This window comes from Orcinus orca, chromosome 11 (genome assembly GCF_937001465.1).
Source record: "Orcinus orca chromosome 11, mOrcOrc1.1, whole genome shotgun sequence".
NCBI classification, from domain to species: domain Eukaryota; kingdom Metazoa; phylum Chordata; class Mammalia; order Artiodactyla; family Delphinidae; genus Orcinus; species Orcinus orca.
Genome location: NC_064569.1, coordinates 95,638,307 through 95,657,436, shown reverse-complemented (window position 1 = coordinate 95,657,436; position 19,130 = coordinate 95,638,307). Strand labels below are relative to the sequence as shown.

At 44.9% G+C, this 19,130-nt stretch overlaps 1 protein-coding gene across 5 annotated transcripts in view; it reads right to left on the bottom strand.

Moving 5' to 3' along the window:
- Positions 1-19,130, bottom strand: part of ACO2 (aconitase 2) — a 67,651-nt gene that overhangs the window by 20,368 nt on the left and 28,153 nt on the right. For all 5 annotated transcript variants that reach the window (XM_049693915.1, XM_033405143.2, XM_033405142.2 and 2 more), the window contains one exon: positions 2,972-3,108. In XM_049693915.1, the coding sequence (XP_049549872.1) occupies positions 2,972-3,108 (137 nt within the window). The remainder of the gene's footprint in view (positions 1-2,971; positions 3,109-19,130) is intronic.

The following is a 19,130-nucleotide window of genomic DNA, read 5'->3' as shown; positions in this document are numbered from 1 at the left end:
TGTTTTTAAACAGCTTTATTGAGATATAATTGGTGTGTAATTAACCGCACATATTTAAAGTATACAACTGGTAAGTTTTGACATATGAATACACCTGTGAAATCATCAGCACAGTCAAGATAATGAACACTTCCATCACCCAAAAGTCTCCTTGTCCCCTTTTATAATCCCTCCCTTCTGCCCCCATCCCCAAGCAACCACTCATCTGCTTTCTGTCATTATAGTTTTATCTTAGCACTTACTTTTAGCCCAGAGCACTCTGATGTATATAACTCACTTTATCCTCACAACACAGATGAGCAAACTGAAGCACAGTGAGGTGAAGTAACTTGACCCTCCCTGGTCATGAGCTAGTTACTGAGTGGAAGAGCTAGAATGCAAGGAGCCATTGTGGCTTTATACTGTCTCTCAATAACATCTGGAAACTCAGAACAGGGCCTGGCCTGCAGTTAAGTGTTCAATTACTATCATTACTGCTGTTGCTATTACAAATACGACTCTGCTGGGAAAGCAGAGAAATGTCCTTCTGCTAGTCTGGGTTCTAGCCCCTCACTCCCAAGTTTACCTAACCTCTTGAGAGCAAGAGTTTCCTAGGGTGCTGGCTCTGTGGGCAACAGCAGAGCAACTGGCAATTCTAAAAATCTCTCAGTTCTGCTGTCATGAGAACCTTGAATAAAAATAGCACTGGCCTGAAGTACAGCCTGCCCCCTTTTTGTGGCAGCATCTCCAAGGCTGGTGTACAGGCAGTGACTCACTGCACAGCCCCTCCTTCTGCGTCCAGGGGAGGTGAAAAATAGCACATGAGCTTTAAAACCAAAGACCTTGACAGCAAATGCCTGAAGTTGTATAAAAAAGCCTGACAATGACAAAAGCCTAAGGACGAGTTCATCACCACATTTCCTTGAGGATTAACTGAGGATGGCAAGGTGGGTCCTCTATGTCCATCTGTCCCCCACTTCACTGGATGACAGAGGCCCAGTTCCCAGGAACAGAATCAGGCCCCTCTGTCACAGGGTGGAGGAATCGTCCCCCTGCAAATCCCCTGGCCCTCTAAAACACTCTTACATCTATTTTAATCCACTAGCATCTTTTTAGAACAGCCTCACTTATGCTTTCTTTCTCTATGGAAGGGTTTCTCAACTATGGCACAACTGACAGTTTGGGCCATATGACTCTTTAGTGTGGAGGCTGTCTTCTGCACTGTAGGATGTGTGACAGTTTTTTTGGCCTCTACCCACTAGGTAACAGTAAACCACTCCCCACCCCAGGTTATGACAGCCTACAATGTCTCTAGACATTCCCTAGGGGACAAAATCGACCCCTTACCCCACCTCCAGCGAGAACCACTCTTCTATGGCAACAATGAAAATGGAACATCTCTTGTCTGTACTAATCTGGAAAATGCTAAAAGTTATTGATTGGACTTTCTGGTTAGTGCAGAGTTGGAATAAGAAGGCAAAGGAAAAATTTTAGGGGGAGGGTTAATTTTGCTGATAAAAATTAAAACCAAAGGGCAGTTTTTTGATTAATTTTTTTAAAGCAAAGACAAAATGGTGAACACTTTTTTGTCAAGTTATCTCAAAGCAAGCTTCTATGTTAACTCTCCTTCTAAGCATGATAAAGAGCAGGGGAGAAGTGTTTTGCAGACTAAAGCAAAATCTATTATTTTTCCACTGAGCTGTGATCTGAGAGCTCTAAGAATAAATAGTGTTTTCTGGTGAAAAAGTATTTTATAAGGTTGCACAGTGATGAGGACAGTGGTTTCAATCCTGACTACACATTAGAACCAGATGGAAACCTGACCAGCACTTCTCACATTTTGATGTGCACTCCAGTCACCTGGGGCTCCTGTTAAAACTGCAGATTCTGACTCAGTGGGTCTGGAGTGAGGCCTGAGGCTCTGCATTTCTAACAAGCTCCCAGTGCTCTTGTTGATGCCGATGCTGCTGATCCATGGGCCGCAGTTTGAGCAGTAAGGCCTACACCACCTGAATCAGATGAACATCCTTGATGTGCATTAAGAGGTCTTTATTACAATTAGGTGATGCCAAGTTGCAGGTACAGCAGATAAAGACTAAGATAGTCCCTTACCTGTAAAACTGAAGTGAGGATACCAGTAAAGAGGAAGCAAAGTGGCAACAGAGAGCAAGTGTGGGACAGTGGCCAGAGCACTGGACGAGAGCCTGGAGACCAGGTCCCATCACTCACTCACAGTGTGACTTTGTCCACCTGAGCCCATTCGTCAGCTATTAATGCGGATGGGGACACTGTGTACTCATACTGGTTCTCTCGTCCTCCCAGGGCCATGTCACCAGATAGGCAAGCGCGCAGCTCTGTCTGCAGCCATTCAAGTTTCAGGCGCAGCGCTGGTTGGCGCTACCAGCCCCCACTCCGCATCCTCTTGTGGTATCTTATTCATCCCTCCTGTGCCAGCATCTAGCCCAGAACCTGGCACACAGAACAGCAGTGCAAAGACAGCTGCCATTTTATCAAATGAGCAAAGAGAGGTCCAGAAAAAAAATATGCTCAAGATCCCACCTGAGATTCCTGCTGAGTCTCAAGGCTGAGCTCTCCCCTGGACTTATGCACTGAAGGGGAAATATATGTATTTCTGAAGTCACTGGGCCCGGCAGATCCCAGAGAAATGGCCCAGGGCTAGTCATCTGTCCTGGAAAGAGTGGGTGGAAGGTTCGGGCCACAGCACCGAAGAGTGCCTGAGACCTTCCCTAGGGCCCACATCTCCAGGCTTCTTGCTAACAGACTTTTCCTTGGCAGAGAGGACAGAAGGTCCACCACTGATCTGGAACACCCTTCCTCAGCAGGGACCGCTGTACCCTAAACGACTCAATCCTGCCACCACCACGACCAACCATCCTTCCCCAAGCACCTCCTACGCTGCCCGAAAGGGGCAGGCGGCACCAGAAGCACCAACACCCTCTCGCAGTCTCCGCAGCTCGCCCTGCAGCCTTACCGTTTGCGGACGACGTTAATGTTCTTCTCGAGCAGGTCATAGCGGATGTACTCAGTGGGCTCAAAGTGGCTCATGGCCACCTCGGCCCGCTGGCACAGGACCGAGGCCACATGGTACTGCCGCACACCCAGGGCTTTCTGCAAGAAGGAGGACAGCAGCGACTGTCAGTGGAGTATTTAGAGCGGTCCACCCCTGAGAGACAGCGCAGAATGGTGAAAAAAGCAAAGAATTCAAGTGTCAAGAGCTATTCAGTGACTGCAGCCTCAGTTTCCTCACCTGAGGCACAGGGATGAGACAGTAGCCAAAAGGAACACAGCCTGTGGTAGCAGAAAAGTGTAAGGGATTTACAGTCAGAATTTCTGCATCAAAGTCAAATTCTGTCCACTTAAGAAAATCCTCTATCATCTGAGGACCAGAAAAGTTGGGCAATGGGGATAAAACCAGCTGTAGCGATCATATAGTTACTGGGAAGGTTGAAGGAGAAAATATGTGGATGTTCCCATTAAGCTCTGAAGCACCACCCAAATGGTAGCTGCTATCCTGCCTGCCCTATAAGTTCCTTGGGGCTTGGGATCAAGCTCTGTCTGTCTTATTCATCTGTATCTGGACTACCTGGCACATATTTGAGATTTAATAACTAATGGTTGAATAGATGGAAAAATTAGTGAGGAAAACCTATGCATGAGCTTTGGATGTTTCCTCATCCCTTGAAAAGGTGGTGCCTAATCCTGCTCCCCTGGAATGTGCAGCAGACTCACCGACTGACTGGACAGAATGGCACAGTGATACCAGGGGACCTCTGAGGCTAGGCCACAAAAAGGATTGCTTCTGCATGGCTCTCTCTTTCTTTGATGGCTCTGGCAGAAGACAGTCACCACCGCTGTTAAAACATTTCAGCAGGGCTTCCCTGGTGGCGCAGTGGCTGTGAATCCGCCTGTCGATGCGGGGGACACAGGTTTGTGCCCCGGTCCGGGAAGATCCCACATGCCGCGGAGCGGATGGGCCCGTGAGCCATGGCCGCTGAGCCTGCGCGTCCGGAGCCTGTGCTCCGCAGCGGGAGGGGCCGCAACGGTGAGAGGCCCGCGTACCACAAACAAACAAACAAACAGTTCAGCAGTCCTCAGAGAGGCCCACCTAGAGAGGAACTGAGGCCTCTTGCCAAAAACCAGCACCACCTTGCTAGGCGTGTAAGCATGCCATCTTGCAAGCCAGTGCTCCAGCCTCAGCCCAAGCCCTCAGATCACCAGGGCCCTGACCGACAACCTGGACTGCAAGTTCTTGAGCGACTCTGAGCCAGAACCACCAGCCAAGACGCTCCCAAATTCCGGGCCCACAGGAACTGTGAGCGAGAAACGTGTATTGTTGTTTTAATCCTCTAAGTTTGGGAGCAACGACTTCTTATGCAGCAACAGATAAGCAACTGTTATGAAGGGGTCTGTATTAGTTCATTTTAAACTGTGGATGACAAACTTCACAGGGTCCATTTTGACCAAGGAGGAATAGATGAACCCAAAGAAGCGACAGAGGGAAAGAACAGTGGTGTTCGCTATCTAGGAAGTCATACCCTCGGGCAAGGAAAGAGGCAAAGCTCAAGCCACTGCCCCAGGCTCCCTTCTATATGTCACCAGAACATTTAAAGCCAAATCCTGCCGACCTCAGCATCTAAACCAATACAAATGCACAGCTGCCACTCGCTGTTCAGGTGGCCGGCGAGGAGGGCAGACCCCATCAGGAAACAGCACCCCACCCGCCACCCCCTGACCTGCCACAGCAGAAGCGACCTCCCAGTGCAGACTGCAGATCCACCTGCCCTCCAGCTAAAAATCCACCAGGGGACCCTCACTCTCTGCCCTACTGGGTAGGGGTGAAAGAACTCACCAATCAAAGGACTTTCCTTTTTTTTTTTTGGCTTCACAGCATGTGGGATTCTAGTTCCCCGATCAGGGAACAAACCTGTGCCCCCTGCAGTGGAAGTATGGAGTCTTAACCACTGGGCCGCCAGGGGAGTCCCAAAGGACTTTCAACAGCCTGTGCAGAGGAGGAATGTGGGACACTGCAGCTGCAGGTACGGCCGCTGCTGCCTGCCGCTGCCATTACAGTGGGAGGCCCAGTGCACAGCGGCAGTCGGGGGGACCTGGACTTCAACCTGGCAAGCCATTTACTACCTGAGCCATCTAGGACAATTTACCCTCTCTAAGTAATCATTTCCACACAGTGCTATTGTGAGGGCTAGGAGGTAACAGAAAGTACTTGGCACGGTTTCTATTATTACCCCTGTGCATTTATAAGCATACATTCAACCTCCTCTGTGTTTTTCACACAAATGAGAAGCTATACAAGTTGTTCTGCAACTTGCTTTTTTCATTTATCAACATATCTTTGACATCTTTCCAATGTTTATACACAGATCTATCGCTCTCTTTTTGTAAATTAATTGCCCTTAACTTCAGTTTCCTTAGAAATAAAAATGAGTAGAACAATACCTAGTGTCTGGCCCAGTAAGCAAAACAAATAACTGTAATCATAATTATAGTGTAGAGAAGAGGTAAAGTAGCAAATTCCTAACAGTAAGGGGACAATTAAGCAACCTATGGACACATATCAATACTTAAAAATAGATTTAAGTAATAATGCTGATTGGAAAAAAAAGGACAAAATAATATGTTCATACAGAATACAACTCTGGGATAAAAAAAGAATATTTATTAGTGCCTAGTGTGAGATGAGCACCGTGCTAAGCGTCTAATCCTCACAGCCGCCCAGTGAAGCGGCGCCTATGATTAGCCTATTTTCCAAGTGAGGCAACTGAGGCTCTCATGCAGTGACCAAGGCCACAGAGCAGCAACCAGGACCCAACCCAGCCTGACTGGCCCACTTTCTGCTATTGCCCCAGGCCCTCACCCGAAGCTTTGCCCCTAAAATGGAGATAAACTCAATAGTGTTAATAACAAATCAACCAGCTACATGCTCAATCCTTAATCATGACACTGCTCTGCTTACCAACTATGTGCAAATGTCTGTTCACAACAGCTAGCGCTGCCCAAGAGGACTTCCTGCCACCATGGACACGTCCTAGATCCTCACTGTTCAATACAGTAGCCACCCACCACGCGTGGCTGCAGGGCACCTGAAGTGTGCTGAGGTGACTGAGGAGTGGAATTTTTAATGTTACTCAACTTTAATTAAAGTTAAGTTGCCACATGGGACGGCTCAGGTTTATACATTAATAAGGATGGAAAGAGTTTTTAGGAAGCCTGAACAACCTGAATGTTCATCAAGTCAATTTTTCTAAAAAGCTATTTGGACCCCATCCCATGCCAGGAGTTCATCATCCCACACGACCACCAATCCATTTCTGAAAAACTTCAAAATATTCTCCCTCTCTCTGTTTCCTTGCACAGTCTGCTTTTTCAGGTAGTGGGGGTGTCTGCCCTCTGGACAGTATGAAATAAACGCAACCATCTTTCTCAGGATATTGCTTCCCAGACCTGAGGTGCAACAGAATCTCCTGAGTTTGTTAAAAATACACAATCCTGGGACTTACCTGGCGGTCCAGTGGTTAGGACTCGGCACCTTCACTGCATGGGCCTGGGTTCAATCCCTGGTTGGGGAACTAAGGTCCCACAAGCCACAAGATATGGCCCAAAACAACAATGTAACCCTAAACCTTACCCAGGTCAATAACTCAGCTGAGGGCGGGGGTCCCTCAACTATCTGAAGACAGGACTTACTGTCCTCTCTAAACCCCCTCTTCTCTAGGCCAAGGGTAGCCCTGAGTTTTTTCAACTTTTCCTTTACGTGGCATGTTTCTAAATCCTACAATAGCCCAACCATGCCCTGTGCTGAGGGCAAAGGGACAGTCACTTCCTTTGCTGAGCTCGTGGCTGTCCACCTCACTGCTGACACATGCATCACTCCCTTCCTCCTAACCCCTCAATAGCCACCTTCCTCACTGACCGCTCAAGCCACACTGTACTACAGACTTGGTTTTCTGTGCAGAGCTCTACCTTAACCTTGGTTTAATTTCAGCACCAGTTTCTGTCTACCTCCAGCCCTCTGTGGTCTACAGGAGTCCGGGTCAGTCACCCCAGGTCCTGACAGGCTGGCCTTCCCAGTGCGTGTCAGCCACACACACAGTAAGCACAACTCTCAGGCTGTTCATTCAAGTCTCAGTACAAATGTGACCCATTCCGGGCCAGGCTCCCCAGGGTGGACGTTTGGTCAAGCCAACAGTGATCTATTTAGTGACAATCCCCAGGTCCGGGTCTTCAACCCACAACAATAACCACCTGACTGAAATGTCACTAAGCCATCGCTTCTGTTTCGCGACTAGGGACAGCCTGACTGACCCGTCAGTTGCCCTACAGAAATCAACACTCACACTCCGTTTCACTAATCTAATCGCAACAAAAAAGTAAGAAGATGTTAGCCTGGCTGTGAGACCTTAAGCAATTCACTTTGTTCCTCCAGGCCTGAGTTTTTCACACCTGTAAAGGGTGAAATCTCAGCCCTGTTCCCTGCTTCAGAGCCGAACTGTGAGAGGTTTAAAGTGTATGAAATGTCATGTATAACTCTGAAGAGGCTGATCACACTAATATGCTTACCCAAAGACTGACTTCAAGGGCAAGGGTACCATGTATCATTCATTCAGGACCACATATATCTCACATATAAAATGAAGACTAGGCTATGGGTAGTCTTAGAATAAAAATAAAACAGCCTTACTTATTAAGTACCTGCTCCATGCCAAGCATTTTCTGTGCCTAATTTTGAATTCCATAGTGGTACAAGGTAATTGTTATTCCCATCTTACAGATTTGGAAACTGAAGATCATAGAGGTTAAGTCAGAAATCTTACATGTGACAAACAGTGAATCCAGGATGCAAGTGCAGACCTGTCTCTTTCTAGGATAAGCCAATTCCCCTAGATTCTGCTACCCGCTAACCCCACATAGCCTATCCTTTCCCATTGGAAGGTAGCATGGTGTGATGGTTCAGATTGAAGACCTGTAGTCAGAATGCCCAACCCAGCAGCATCACTAACCCGCTGTGGCCCTAGAGAAGTTATTTAGCCTCACCAAGCCTTAGCTTCCCCACAGAGAAAATGGAGATAAATGTGTTAATAGTAAATGAAATAGTCTACTTTAAGTGCTTGGCACAGAGCGGGTTCATATGTGCTCAATGTATGTGATTTTTTTTAAATTAATTTATTTGTTTTTATTTTTGGCTGTGTTGGGTCTCTGCTGCTGTGCGCAGGCTTTCTCTAGTTGCGGCGAGCGGGGGCTACTCTTCATTGTGGTGCGCAGGCTTCCCATTGTCGTGGCTTCTCTTGTTGCGGAGCACGGCTCTAGGTGCGTGGGCTTCAGTAGTTCTGGTGCACAGGCTTAGCTGCTCTGTGGCATGTGGGATCTTCCCGGGCCAGGGATCGAACCCATGTCCCCTGCATCGGCAGGCAGATTCTTAACCACTGCACCTCCAGGAAAGCCCTCAATGTATGTTATATTGTATTGTTTTCATGGAGGAGACAGACACACAATTAGATGTGATGAGGTTGTGCTCCTTTTCTGGATTCTGGCAGAAGGGGTATCCTCTTCTTTTGCTTACTGAAAACATAACTTTTGGCTGATCAGCATTTTTCAGAAGCCTTAGCTCATCTGGGCCTTTGACATTCTTGACCCCTTTCTGATGTATTCCAGTTGCCACAGTGTTTCTCCTTAGTTACTTGCCCTCCTTCCAACTTTGGCTAAGACATTCTAAAAATCTAAGCTGAGCTCTGTAGCAGCATCTCTTCTGTCTCTCCTTCAGACTACTTGCAATTTGTTAGAATTTGCCTTGGAAAACCTCCCATCTCTCTGAAACCCCTTCTGCTTACGGGATCCTGGCAGAGAGACCTCATCTATTTGGTCTCTGAATAATTCAGAAACTTGCTTTCCTCCAGGGCACCAAACATGCTGAACTTCCGTAGCCAGTACAAAGTCTAAAGGGATCTGTCACTGGGCCTTTGCACATGCCGTTTCTTCTGCTTAGAATGTTCTCTGCCCACCTCCTTCTCAATCTACCCTTTGTGTAGGTAATTCCCATTGATCCTTCAAGTTCCAAATTAATTTCACTTTCTTAGGGAACCTTCTTGAACTCTCAGCCCAAGCAGAGCCTCCTATCATCTATGCCCATTTACTACTTTCTGACGTTCATTCGTGAGATGATATCTGTCTCCACTAGTCTGTAAGATCCACTAAGGGAGGGATTATGTCTGTTCATTCATAATAAAATTCCCCATGCCTGAACACCAGGTCTGATACACAGGTGCTATATAAATATCAGTTAATTAAACCAATGAATGTTGCTTTTACTTTACCAACCAGTTCTTCCTTATTGAGCAAGGTTAAATACAGAGCAAGTTTGGTTAACCTTGTGAGAACAAATAGTTAACAGGACAAATCAATAATTTGCCAGGCTCAGATGCTTGTGGTTAGACTGTAAACAGGTTGAACGTTTTTGAAAAACAATTAGGCAATACCTATTAAAATGTAAAACGTTTGTACCTTTTGACTAGCTTTCCCTCTTCCAGGAAGCTATCTTATAAAAATACTCACTTAAATGAGTGTAGAGACTAGCAAAGATGCTCTCTACATCACTGTTTTTATTTATTTATTGAGACAACTGTTCTTTATCTAGCTTCACATTTGGATTGATGGTCTTCGTTGCCACGTGCGGGCTTTCTCTAGTTGCAGCAAGCGGGGCTGCTCTTTGTTGCGGTGTGCGGGCTTTTCATTGCGGTGGCTTCTCTTGTTTCAGAGCACAGGCTCTAGGCCCGCAGGCTTCAGTAGTTGTGGCTCACGGGCTCTAGAGAGCAGGCTCAGCAGTTGCGGCGCACAGGCTTATTTCCGTGGCATGTGGGAGCTTCCCAGACCAGGGTTCGAACCCGTGTCCCCTGCACTGGCAGGTGGATTCTTAACTACTGTGCCACCAGGGAAGTCCCCATCACTGTTTTTAAAAGAACAACACAATTGTCCAAAAATAGGGCACTGATTGAATAAATTCTGGTTCATCCACGAAGGAATGCCATTCTACACCTTTTTAAATATTCAAGAATAAGATGATGGTGGTGGTCTAACAACATTGTGAATGTAGTTAACGTCACTGAAGTGAACAGTCAAAAATGGTTAAAACGTCAAACTTTATTATGTATTTTACCATGATTTAAAAAAAGAAGTAGAGGGGACTTCCCTTGTGGCGCAGTGGATAAGACTCTGAGCTCCCAATGCAGAGGGCCCTGGTTCGATCCCTGGTCAGGGAACTAGATCACACATCATGCTGCAACTAAGAGTTCGCGTGCCGCAACGAAGGAGCCCACCTGCCACAACTAAGACCTGGTGCAACCAAATAAATACATAAATATTTTTTTAAAAAGAATATTTAAAAAATAAAAAAAAATTTAAAAAGAAGTAGATCTACCTTTACTGGCAGGAAAAAAATTTCATGACACATTCAATGAAAATAAGAAATAGCAAAATAGTGCCATGGTATGGGCCCATTTCTGTATAATAACAGTAATTAACAAATGTAAATATGTTTAGAAAAAAATTGACATGATATGCCTAAACTGTTCACAGCAATTATCTCTAGAGATTAGAATTATGGGCACTTTTATGTTCTAGGCTAAGTATTTCTGTAACTTTTAAATGCTGCATGATATATGTGAGTTTCTTTTGTAATCGGGGGGAAAAAAAGAATGAACAAGACAAATTGGTGCAGAAAAGCATGCTGACTGTAGTGTAGCATACACAGCAGGATCAGTCAGGAGCACTTAGACAATAATCAAGCGTTCTGGTTTTTAAAAATGTGCAAACCCTTTGTTTCAGCAAGTTAACTTACAGGAATTTATCACGACTAAGTAAAAGGAAAAAAATGTACCTTCACACTAGAGGAATCTGGTTACCACCAGCTCAACCCAGAGATCAAACAGCATCACCAACAGCAAGACTACCTTACATTCGTGCCTCCCGATGGGACAGCGTCACCTATGAAGAATTCTTGTCAAAAAACGTTTAACCTGAATCTAAGAAAGCTTTGGGACCTTACTTCCAGTTTAAGGGAAATGTAAGGAATAAAAGAATAATCAATTACATCCAGAATGCGAAAGGTCTACGAGAATCTGGGCTAGTCCCTTTCAAGTCAATGTCATGGGGAAAAACGGTGTGTGTGTGACGGGGTGGGAGTGGGGAGGTGCTGTTCTAGATTAAGAGACTAAAAAAGTAAAATCAGGGCTTCCCTGGTGGCGCAGTGGTCGAGAGTCCGCCTGCTGATGCGGGGGACATGGGTTCGTGCTCCGGTGCGGGAAGATCCCACATGCCGCGGAGCGGCTGGGCTCGTGAGCCATGGCCGGTGAGCCTGCGCGTCCGGAGCCTGTGCTCCGCAACGGGAGAGGCCACAACAGTAAGAGGCCCGCATACTGCAAAAAAAAAAAAAGAAAAAGAAAAAAAAGAAAATATCAATGCAGCATGCAAATTTTTTTATCAGGTCTTGATTTGAAAAGAGATAGCTACCAAAGACATTTTTGGGAGAAGTGGGGAAGTTAAGAAAATGATACTGTAGTTATATAGCTAATTGACTTAGTTTTAAGAGATAAATGTTGAAGCTTTTAGGAATGAGGTGTCACAACGCCTTTAATTTCTTCTGAAATGGTCCAGAAAAAAAAATAATAAAAAATATATAGATGGGGGGGTGGGATGAATTGCGAGACTGACACATATACACTATCGATACTACGTATAAAATAGATAACTAATGAGAACCTATTGTATAGCACAGGGAACTGTACTCAATGCTCTGTGGGGACCTAAATGGGAAGGAAATCCAAAAAAGAGATATATATAAACGTATAAGCTGATTCACTTTGCTCTACAGTAGAAACTAACACAATATTGTAAATCAACTATACTCCAATAAAAATTTAAAAATATATATATAGATGAAGCAAATAAGGCAAAAGGTTGATAACTGTTGACTCTAGATGGTAGGTATATGGGTGTTCTTTGTACTATTTTCTACTTTTACTTATGTGTAAAAATTCATGACAAAAAATCTTTTAAGTAAGGCATCAAGTATGGTTAAATCCATGCGCTAGACATAATGGCTTAAATTTCCTTCTTGATTTTTTTCTAAATTTTCCAAATTTTCTACAAACGAATCATTATAATACTTCTTATAATTAGAAAGAATGTAACCAACATTAGTTTTTAATTAAAAAATGCTCAGAACCAAAGATAAATATCCTTGCAGACTGCTTGCTGTGGACTAAAAGCAAAATAATTCAATCTTTTCATAAAGCAGCTTGTCAATATGACATCCACAGGAACATCCATACCTTTGATTCAGTAATTCCATATCTGAGACTCTATCTTCAAGAAATAACTCCAAGTATGTAAAGGAAATGAACATTATAAAAAATGGTTTAAGACAGAAAATTATTTTCTCCTATAATTCCCCAAATTTGTATTAAGGTAATACTGTGTGGATGGAAAGAGACTGACAAGCTGTTTTTAGCTGATGTAGAGAGAACCAAAGTTCCCTAATATCACTATAGGTTTCTTCTTGAACTCCAATTTTGAAATCCAACATTCGGGTGAAGGTATCAAGCTCAGAGTGCCCGCCCCATGGGTCATTTCTCTGTGTGCAGTATGGTGGACAGTGAGATTCCCCCTGTGACAGGAGGTGGTGGGGGCCAAGAAGGAACATTCAGGGGTTGGGAGTCCAGAGATCTGGCCTCCGAGTTCGGTCACAATGCACCCCTGTACAAATAATCTAGCCTTTCTGTGCCTTCTTTTTCACTTCTTTCTTTTTAAAAAAAATATTTATTTATTTGGCTGCGCCAGGTCTCAGTTGCAGCTCGTGGGATCTTCGTTGCCGCATGCAGAATCTTTAGTTGCAGCATGTGGGATCTTTAGTTGCGGCATGCGAACTCTTAGTTGCAGCATGCGGGATCTAGTTCCCTGACCAGGATCGAACCTGGGCCCTCTGCACTGGCAGCAAGGAGTCTTAGCCACTGGATCACCAGGGAAGTCCCTCCATTTCTATAAAATGGGAGAAGCAGATCATTCTGGCTGCATCAAAATCACCTGGGAGGTTTCACTGAAACAGCTTCTAGGCCCTAAGGGCTCCCAGACCTCTCAATCAGAATCACCTGAGGTGGAGCCTTAACCATCAATAAAGATTACAGGTTACGCTGATACAGCCATATCTGGGAACCACCGGACTAGACGTTCTCCAAAGTTCCTTCCAGCTCAGAGATTCTATAAATATTCCTCCCCAGTAAGCAGGCACCAGATAAACCCACTTACTCCCAAAGGCCTAGGGGAAAGCATAGCAACGGCAGAACAGATTAATCTGTACCAAGGAAGAAAACCCCCAGAGCTCAGGTCTTTCTGGAGTAGCCACAGCCTTCGCCTTCATTTACACACAGATGTGGATGTAAAGGTATGCATATGTGCACACATCAAATGCAACCCAGAGTGGTGTCATAGAAAGCACACCAGATTCAGAACGCTACCCATTTATTATTAGCTCCCTGCATGGTCAAACTGTTTACTCTATTTTAAAATACTTATAAAATATGGAGAATAATCCCTGTCATTTAACAAGTAATGCCAGAAATTGTTTCCACATGGCTCCCAAACTTTTTCAAGTTAAGGCCCACGAACAAAGTAATTCTTTTTGGTAAACAGACCAGGTTGCTGCTGGAAGACAACTGGCAGCCTTAGTTGCTGGGGGATGGGGGGGGGGGGTCATTATCTCTGCACACCTGTATGTTATTCACTACAGCACACCTGGGGAAAGCTTAGCTGTACCACACTAGACTCTAGAACACCACCATGCTCTCCCTGCCCTCAAGACCACAGTACGGTGTGATAAGACAAACAGAAGGTGTGGTAGTGTGTTAGAGTGGCTATTGTATGCGTTAGGTACAGGGGAAATATGAGTGGTCGAGTGAAAATGAGGCTAAGGCCTCCTCAGGGCTCAAACAAGATCTTGTTTGGGTTCAAATCAAAAACATTGGCTACAGATGCAAAAACCAGAGAGACTGAGTGATCTGCTCAAAATCACATGGCATTTGTGGAGAGTCATCAGGGAAGGAGGAAGTCATTCAAAGTCCACTGTATCCTAGCAACATCCATATACTGGCCACGGGATGTTCGGAGCTAAAAGGAGCCTTTGAGAGGGGACTTCCAAATTTTGACTGAAAACACACAGGCACAAAACACATTTTATGTTGTGGCCCAGCAGCAGGTACTGAGAGTGTGTGTAATTCACACGAAGTTTCACTAAACAATACCTGACGTGTGCAATGTACACTGATACTTTTTATTCTCTATTATTATTTTCATTGTGGTAAAATCTACCATTGTAACTATTAAATGTACAATTCAGTACATTTACAATGCTGTGCAACTATCACCACTATCTAGTTCCAGAACCTCTCCATCACCCGAAGCAAGCCCCGGACACACTGAGCAGCTGCTCCTTTTTCTTTTCACCCTCCCTGTCCCAGCTGCTGGCAATCACTGACCTGCTTTCTGTTTCTATGGATTTGTCTGTTCTAGATATTTCATGTAAATGAAATCATACAATAGGTGGCCTTCTGTGTCTGGCTTTTTTCATTTAGCATTCTGTATTATCTTTTTTTGAAGGCCACTTGTACCCCATTAATTTCATGATCCAATAACAGGTCGACATAGGCAGTCCGGAAACACTATCTTAGAGAACTTCCAATTAAAAATATTAGTTACATAAAATGTATGGTGATGGACGTTAACTAGTCTTATTGTGGTGATCACTTTGCAATACGTACAAATATATAATCATCATGCTGTGTACCTGAAACTAATACAATGTTGTATGTCAATTATAACTCAATTTTTTTAAAAATTACATGGGCTTCCCTGGTGGCGCAGTGGTTGAGAGTCCGCGTGCCAATGCAGGGGACAGGGGTTCGTGCCCCGGTCCAGGAGGATCCCACGTGCCGCGGAGCGGCTGGGCCCGTGAGCCATGGCCGCTGAGCTTGCGCGTCCGGAGCCTGTGCTCCGCAACGGGAGAGGCCACAACAGTGAGAGGCCTGCGTACCGCAAAAAAAAAAAAAAAAATTACTTACAAACATCAAAGGCAAACAGCGACAACGAATGACAGTCACCGAAGGCGTTTGCAGAGCATCACCAGGCTCTCTGCAGCATTCCACCTACTGTACCAGAGGACCCCAAACCTCAGCCCGCCCACTTGATGCCTGCCTGCACACAACTATCCACCAGGAAAATGGAGAAAATAAAGACAATGTAGCAAGTTTTTTTAAAAACTCAAATTTATTACATTTAAAACATGTTCTTTGTTCTGAGTCTTTCCTTCCTATACCTTTGATGTTAAAAAGGCCCTTTTAAGAAATAATGGTGATAACAGAGAATGATATAGTGGTTTTTTTGTTTTGGTTTTGGTTGTTGTTGTTTTGGTGTCCTTACTGCAAAAAATTTAAAACGTGCAACCTCACATTGATCCTCTCAATTCTGTCTGTACACTTTGGTGACCTCTATCACGCAACTTTCCCAGAACAAGACTGTCTTTGGGGGATAGTAGCAGTCACTGGAGAAGTAAGATACAAGGATGAAGAAAAAGCTAGGTTTTTACATTAACTTTATAATCTCAGTAGCAGCCAGAAGTATGAGAAATGATAAGCAGGGCTGACTGGTGAAAAACACCTATCTTCACTGTCATTCTCTCTGTCTCCCCTCCCTCCTACCACCAAACCTTACCCATTTGTTTACTCATTCGTCTGTCCATCTATCAACTAGTTACTGAGTGACTACGGGTGCCAGACACTGTCTGAGGCACTGAGGATACAGCAATGAACAAAATGGTCCAATACTCCCTGCCCTCTTGGGACTGACATTCCGGGAGGATAAGGGCGGGGAGGGGACAGACAAGTAGACACAGAGAAACAAGTAAAACCTCAGTCAGACGTCGGTAAGTGTCATGAGAGAATGAAGCAGGAGCCCTGCGAGAGGGAGCCAGGGAAGTAGGGGGAGGTGCAATTTAAAGTAGGAGAGTTGGGAAGGGCTCCAGTGAGAAGGTGACATTGAACAACAACCTGACAAAAGGTCAACCTACAGGTAATCTGAAGGAAGAGTATTCTAGACAGAAAGTTTAAGGATCCTCCAAAGTGAGGTAGTGCCCGTTGTGTTCAAAGAACAACAAGGAGAGACATCTGTATACCCACGTTGATAGCAGCATTATTCGAAATAGCCAAAAAGTGGAAGCAACCCACCCAAGTGTCCATTGATGGATGATGGAGAAACAGAATGTGGTACATACAATGGAATGTTAGTTAGACTTAACAAAGGATTTGTAAAAGCCTAAAAAAGAATCTGACACATGCTACAACACAGATGAACCTTGAAGACATTATGCTAAGTGAAATAAGCCAGTCACAAAAGGACAAATACTGTGTGATTAGTTATATGAGGTACCTGGAGTAATTAAGTTCATAGAGACAGAAAGCAGAAGAGTGGGTGCCAGGGGTTGGGGGAAGGGGGAAATGGGGAGTTAGTGTCTAATGGCTACAGTCTCAGTTTGGGAAGATGAAAAAGTTCTGGAGATGACTGGTGGTGATAGTTGTGCAACAATGTGAATGTACTTGATGCTACTGAACTGTATACTTAAAATTCTTAAAATGGTAAATATTTAAAAGTAAAAAATATATAGGGGGGAAAAAAAGGAACAGCAAGGAAGCCAGTATAGCCAGAGCAGAATAAACAAGGAGGAGTACAGTAAGAGGTAAGACCGAGATTGCACAGGACCTAGGGACTTCCCTGGTGGTCCAGTGGCAAAGAATTCACCTTGCAATGCAGAGGACACAGGTTCGATCCCTGCTCAGGGAACTAAGATCCCACATGCCATGGGGCAACTAAGCCCATGCGCCACAACTACTGAGCTCGTGCACCTCAACTACAGAGCCTGCGTGCCGCAAACTACAAAGCCCACCCGCCCAGTCTACACGCCATGAGAGAAGAGAAAACCCGCACGCCACAACTAGAGAGAAGCCCACGCGCCACAACGAAAGATCCTGCATGCCTCAACGAAGACCCACACGCCACAACTAAGATCTGACACAGCCAAAAATAAATAAAACAAATAAATAATAAACAAATCTTTAAAAAAAAGAAAAGGGGCATAGGACCTTGTAGAATACAGTAAAGATTCTGGACTTTACTCTGAGTGAGAAGAGAAGCTAACAGAGAATTCTGAATGAGAATTACATGGTCCTACTTATTTATAAGGACCATTCTGGCTGCTGTACATAGAATAGAAGGAAGCAGGGAAACCAGATAGGAGGCCAACACAATATCCCAGGCAAAGATGGTGGTGATTTGGACCAGAGTGGTAATGGTGGAGGTGGTGAGAAGGGGTTGGAGTCTGCATAGTCTCTGAAAGTACTAACAATAGGATTTGCTAACAAACTGGCCAAGAGGCATGAGAGGAAAGTCAAGAATACCACTGAGGTTTTGGGCCTGAGTAACTGGAAGAATGGGGTTGCTATAAACTGAAATGGGGAAGGCAATAGGAAGAGCAGGCTTGGGGGTGAGATCGGGAGTTTTCCTGTCCGACACCCAAGTAGAGATGTCAAGTAGGCAGTTGGAGTCTCATCCTAAATCCCATCCCTCTAGAACTTGGCTAATTAAATGGTTCATCTAGAATCACAGATTATCAAAACCCAAAGTGTCCCCAGATCACCAGATATCTTTTCTTCACGTGACAGATGAAGAGTGCCCCAGGTCACATACCTAGTTAACAGCAATTTGGAGCAGAACTCAAGTCACTTAATTCTCAAGTCAACACTTTTTCCACCACACTACCACCCTAATTAAAACTGAAGCAGGGACTTCCCTGGTGGCACAGTGGATAAAACCCCACGCTCCCAACGTAGGCAGCCCGCATTCGATCCCTGGTCAGGGAAGTAGATCCCACATGCATGCTGCAGCTAAGAGTTCACATGCCACAACTAAGGAGCCTGTGTGGCACAACTAAGGAGCTGGCGAGCCACAACTAAGGAGCCCTGGAGCCACAACTAAGGAGCCAGCCTGCTGCAACTAAGACCCCATGCAACCAAATAAATAAATATTAAAAATAAATAAAGTTACTCTTTTTTAAAAAAAACTGAAGTAGTACTGATTCATTAAACAAATATTTATCCAGCCCCAGACTTTGTGCTGTGGTGCCTGAATTAGTGAGATAAGCAAGACGACACAGTCCCTCCCACTGCTGAACTTACAATCTGGTGAAGAAGATAGATATCAAGTAATCACTAAAGAAACTATGGAAGCAACGATATGAGAAGTGCTATGAAAGAAAGGTTAAGCAGCTATAACGCTATAACAGTATAAAGCTGGAGAACCTAATCTAGACTAGGGGAAGGGCTTTTCCAAGAAAGTGATATTTAATCTGAGAACTGAAACCTGACTAGGAGTTAGCCAGGCAAAGAAAGTGCAGTTTAGGAAAAGGAATCCAGGGAACCTGGCAGGCGGAGAGAACAGCATGTGCAAAGGCCCTGTGGCAGGGAAGCACCTGTAGTTGAAAGAAGAAAGAGAAAGCCAGCTTGGCTAGAGCAAAGCGAGCAAAGGGCAGTGGAAACGGCAGAAAATAAGGCTAAGAGGTAAAATGGAGCTAGTTATCATGACGGACCTTGCAGGTGTACGAGAAAAGCACCGCAGCAACCTTGAACTATAGTTTATCTGAGTCTTGGCAGAATACCTCGGAACACCAGACGGTAGAAGGCCTCTAAAGGAGTTGTGAGGCCCTCTCCCACTTGCTCCTTATCTCCCTGGGAGGCAGTCATGAGACAGTTTCTCCTCGCCTCCCAGGATCTGATGAGGTATAGAGCTTTCTGCCCTGGACTCTTCAAACTAGAGCTGCAGGATATAAACCCGCTTAGTGGCATCAAGGCTGTCACAACTTTCAGTGCAGTCATCAGCTCCTTTTGTTTTGGTGCCACCCTTTTCGGTGTATGCAACTAGGACCCAAGGAGCTGGCAACTTCAGCTTACTCTTCTCAGTCTGTATATAAGTAATGAACCGTCAGAATATGAAAGTGGTTCATTGTACCTTTACCAATCAATTGG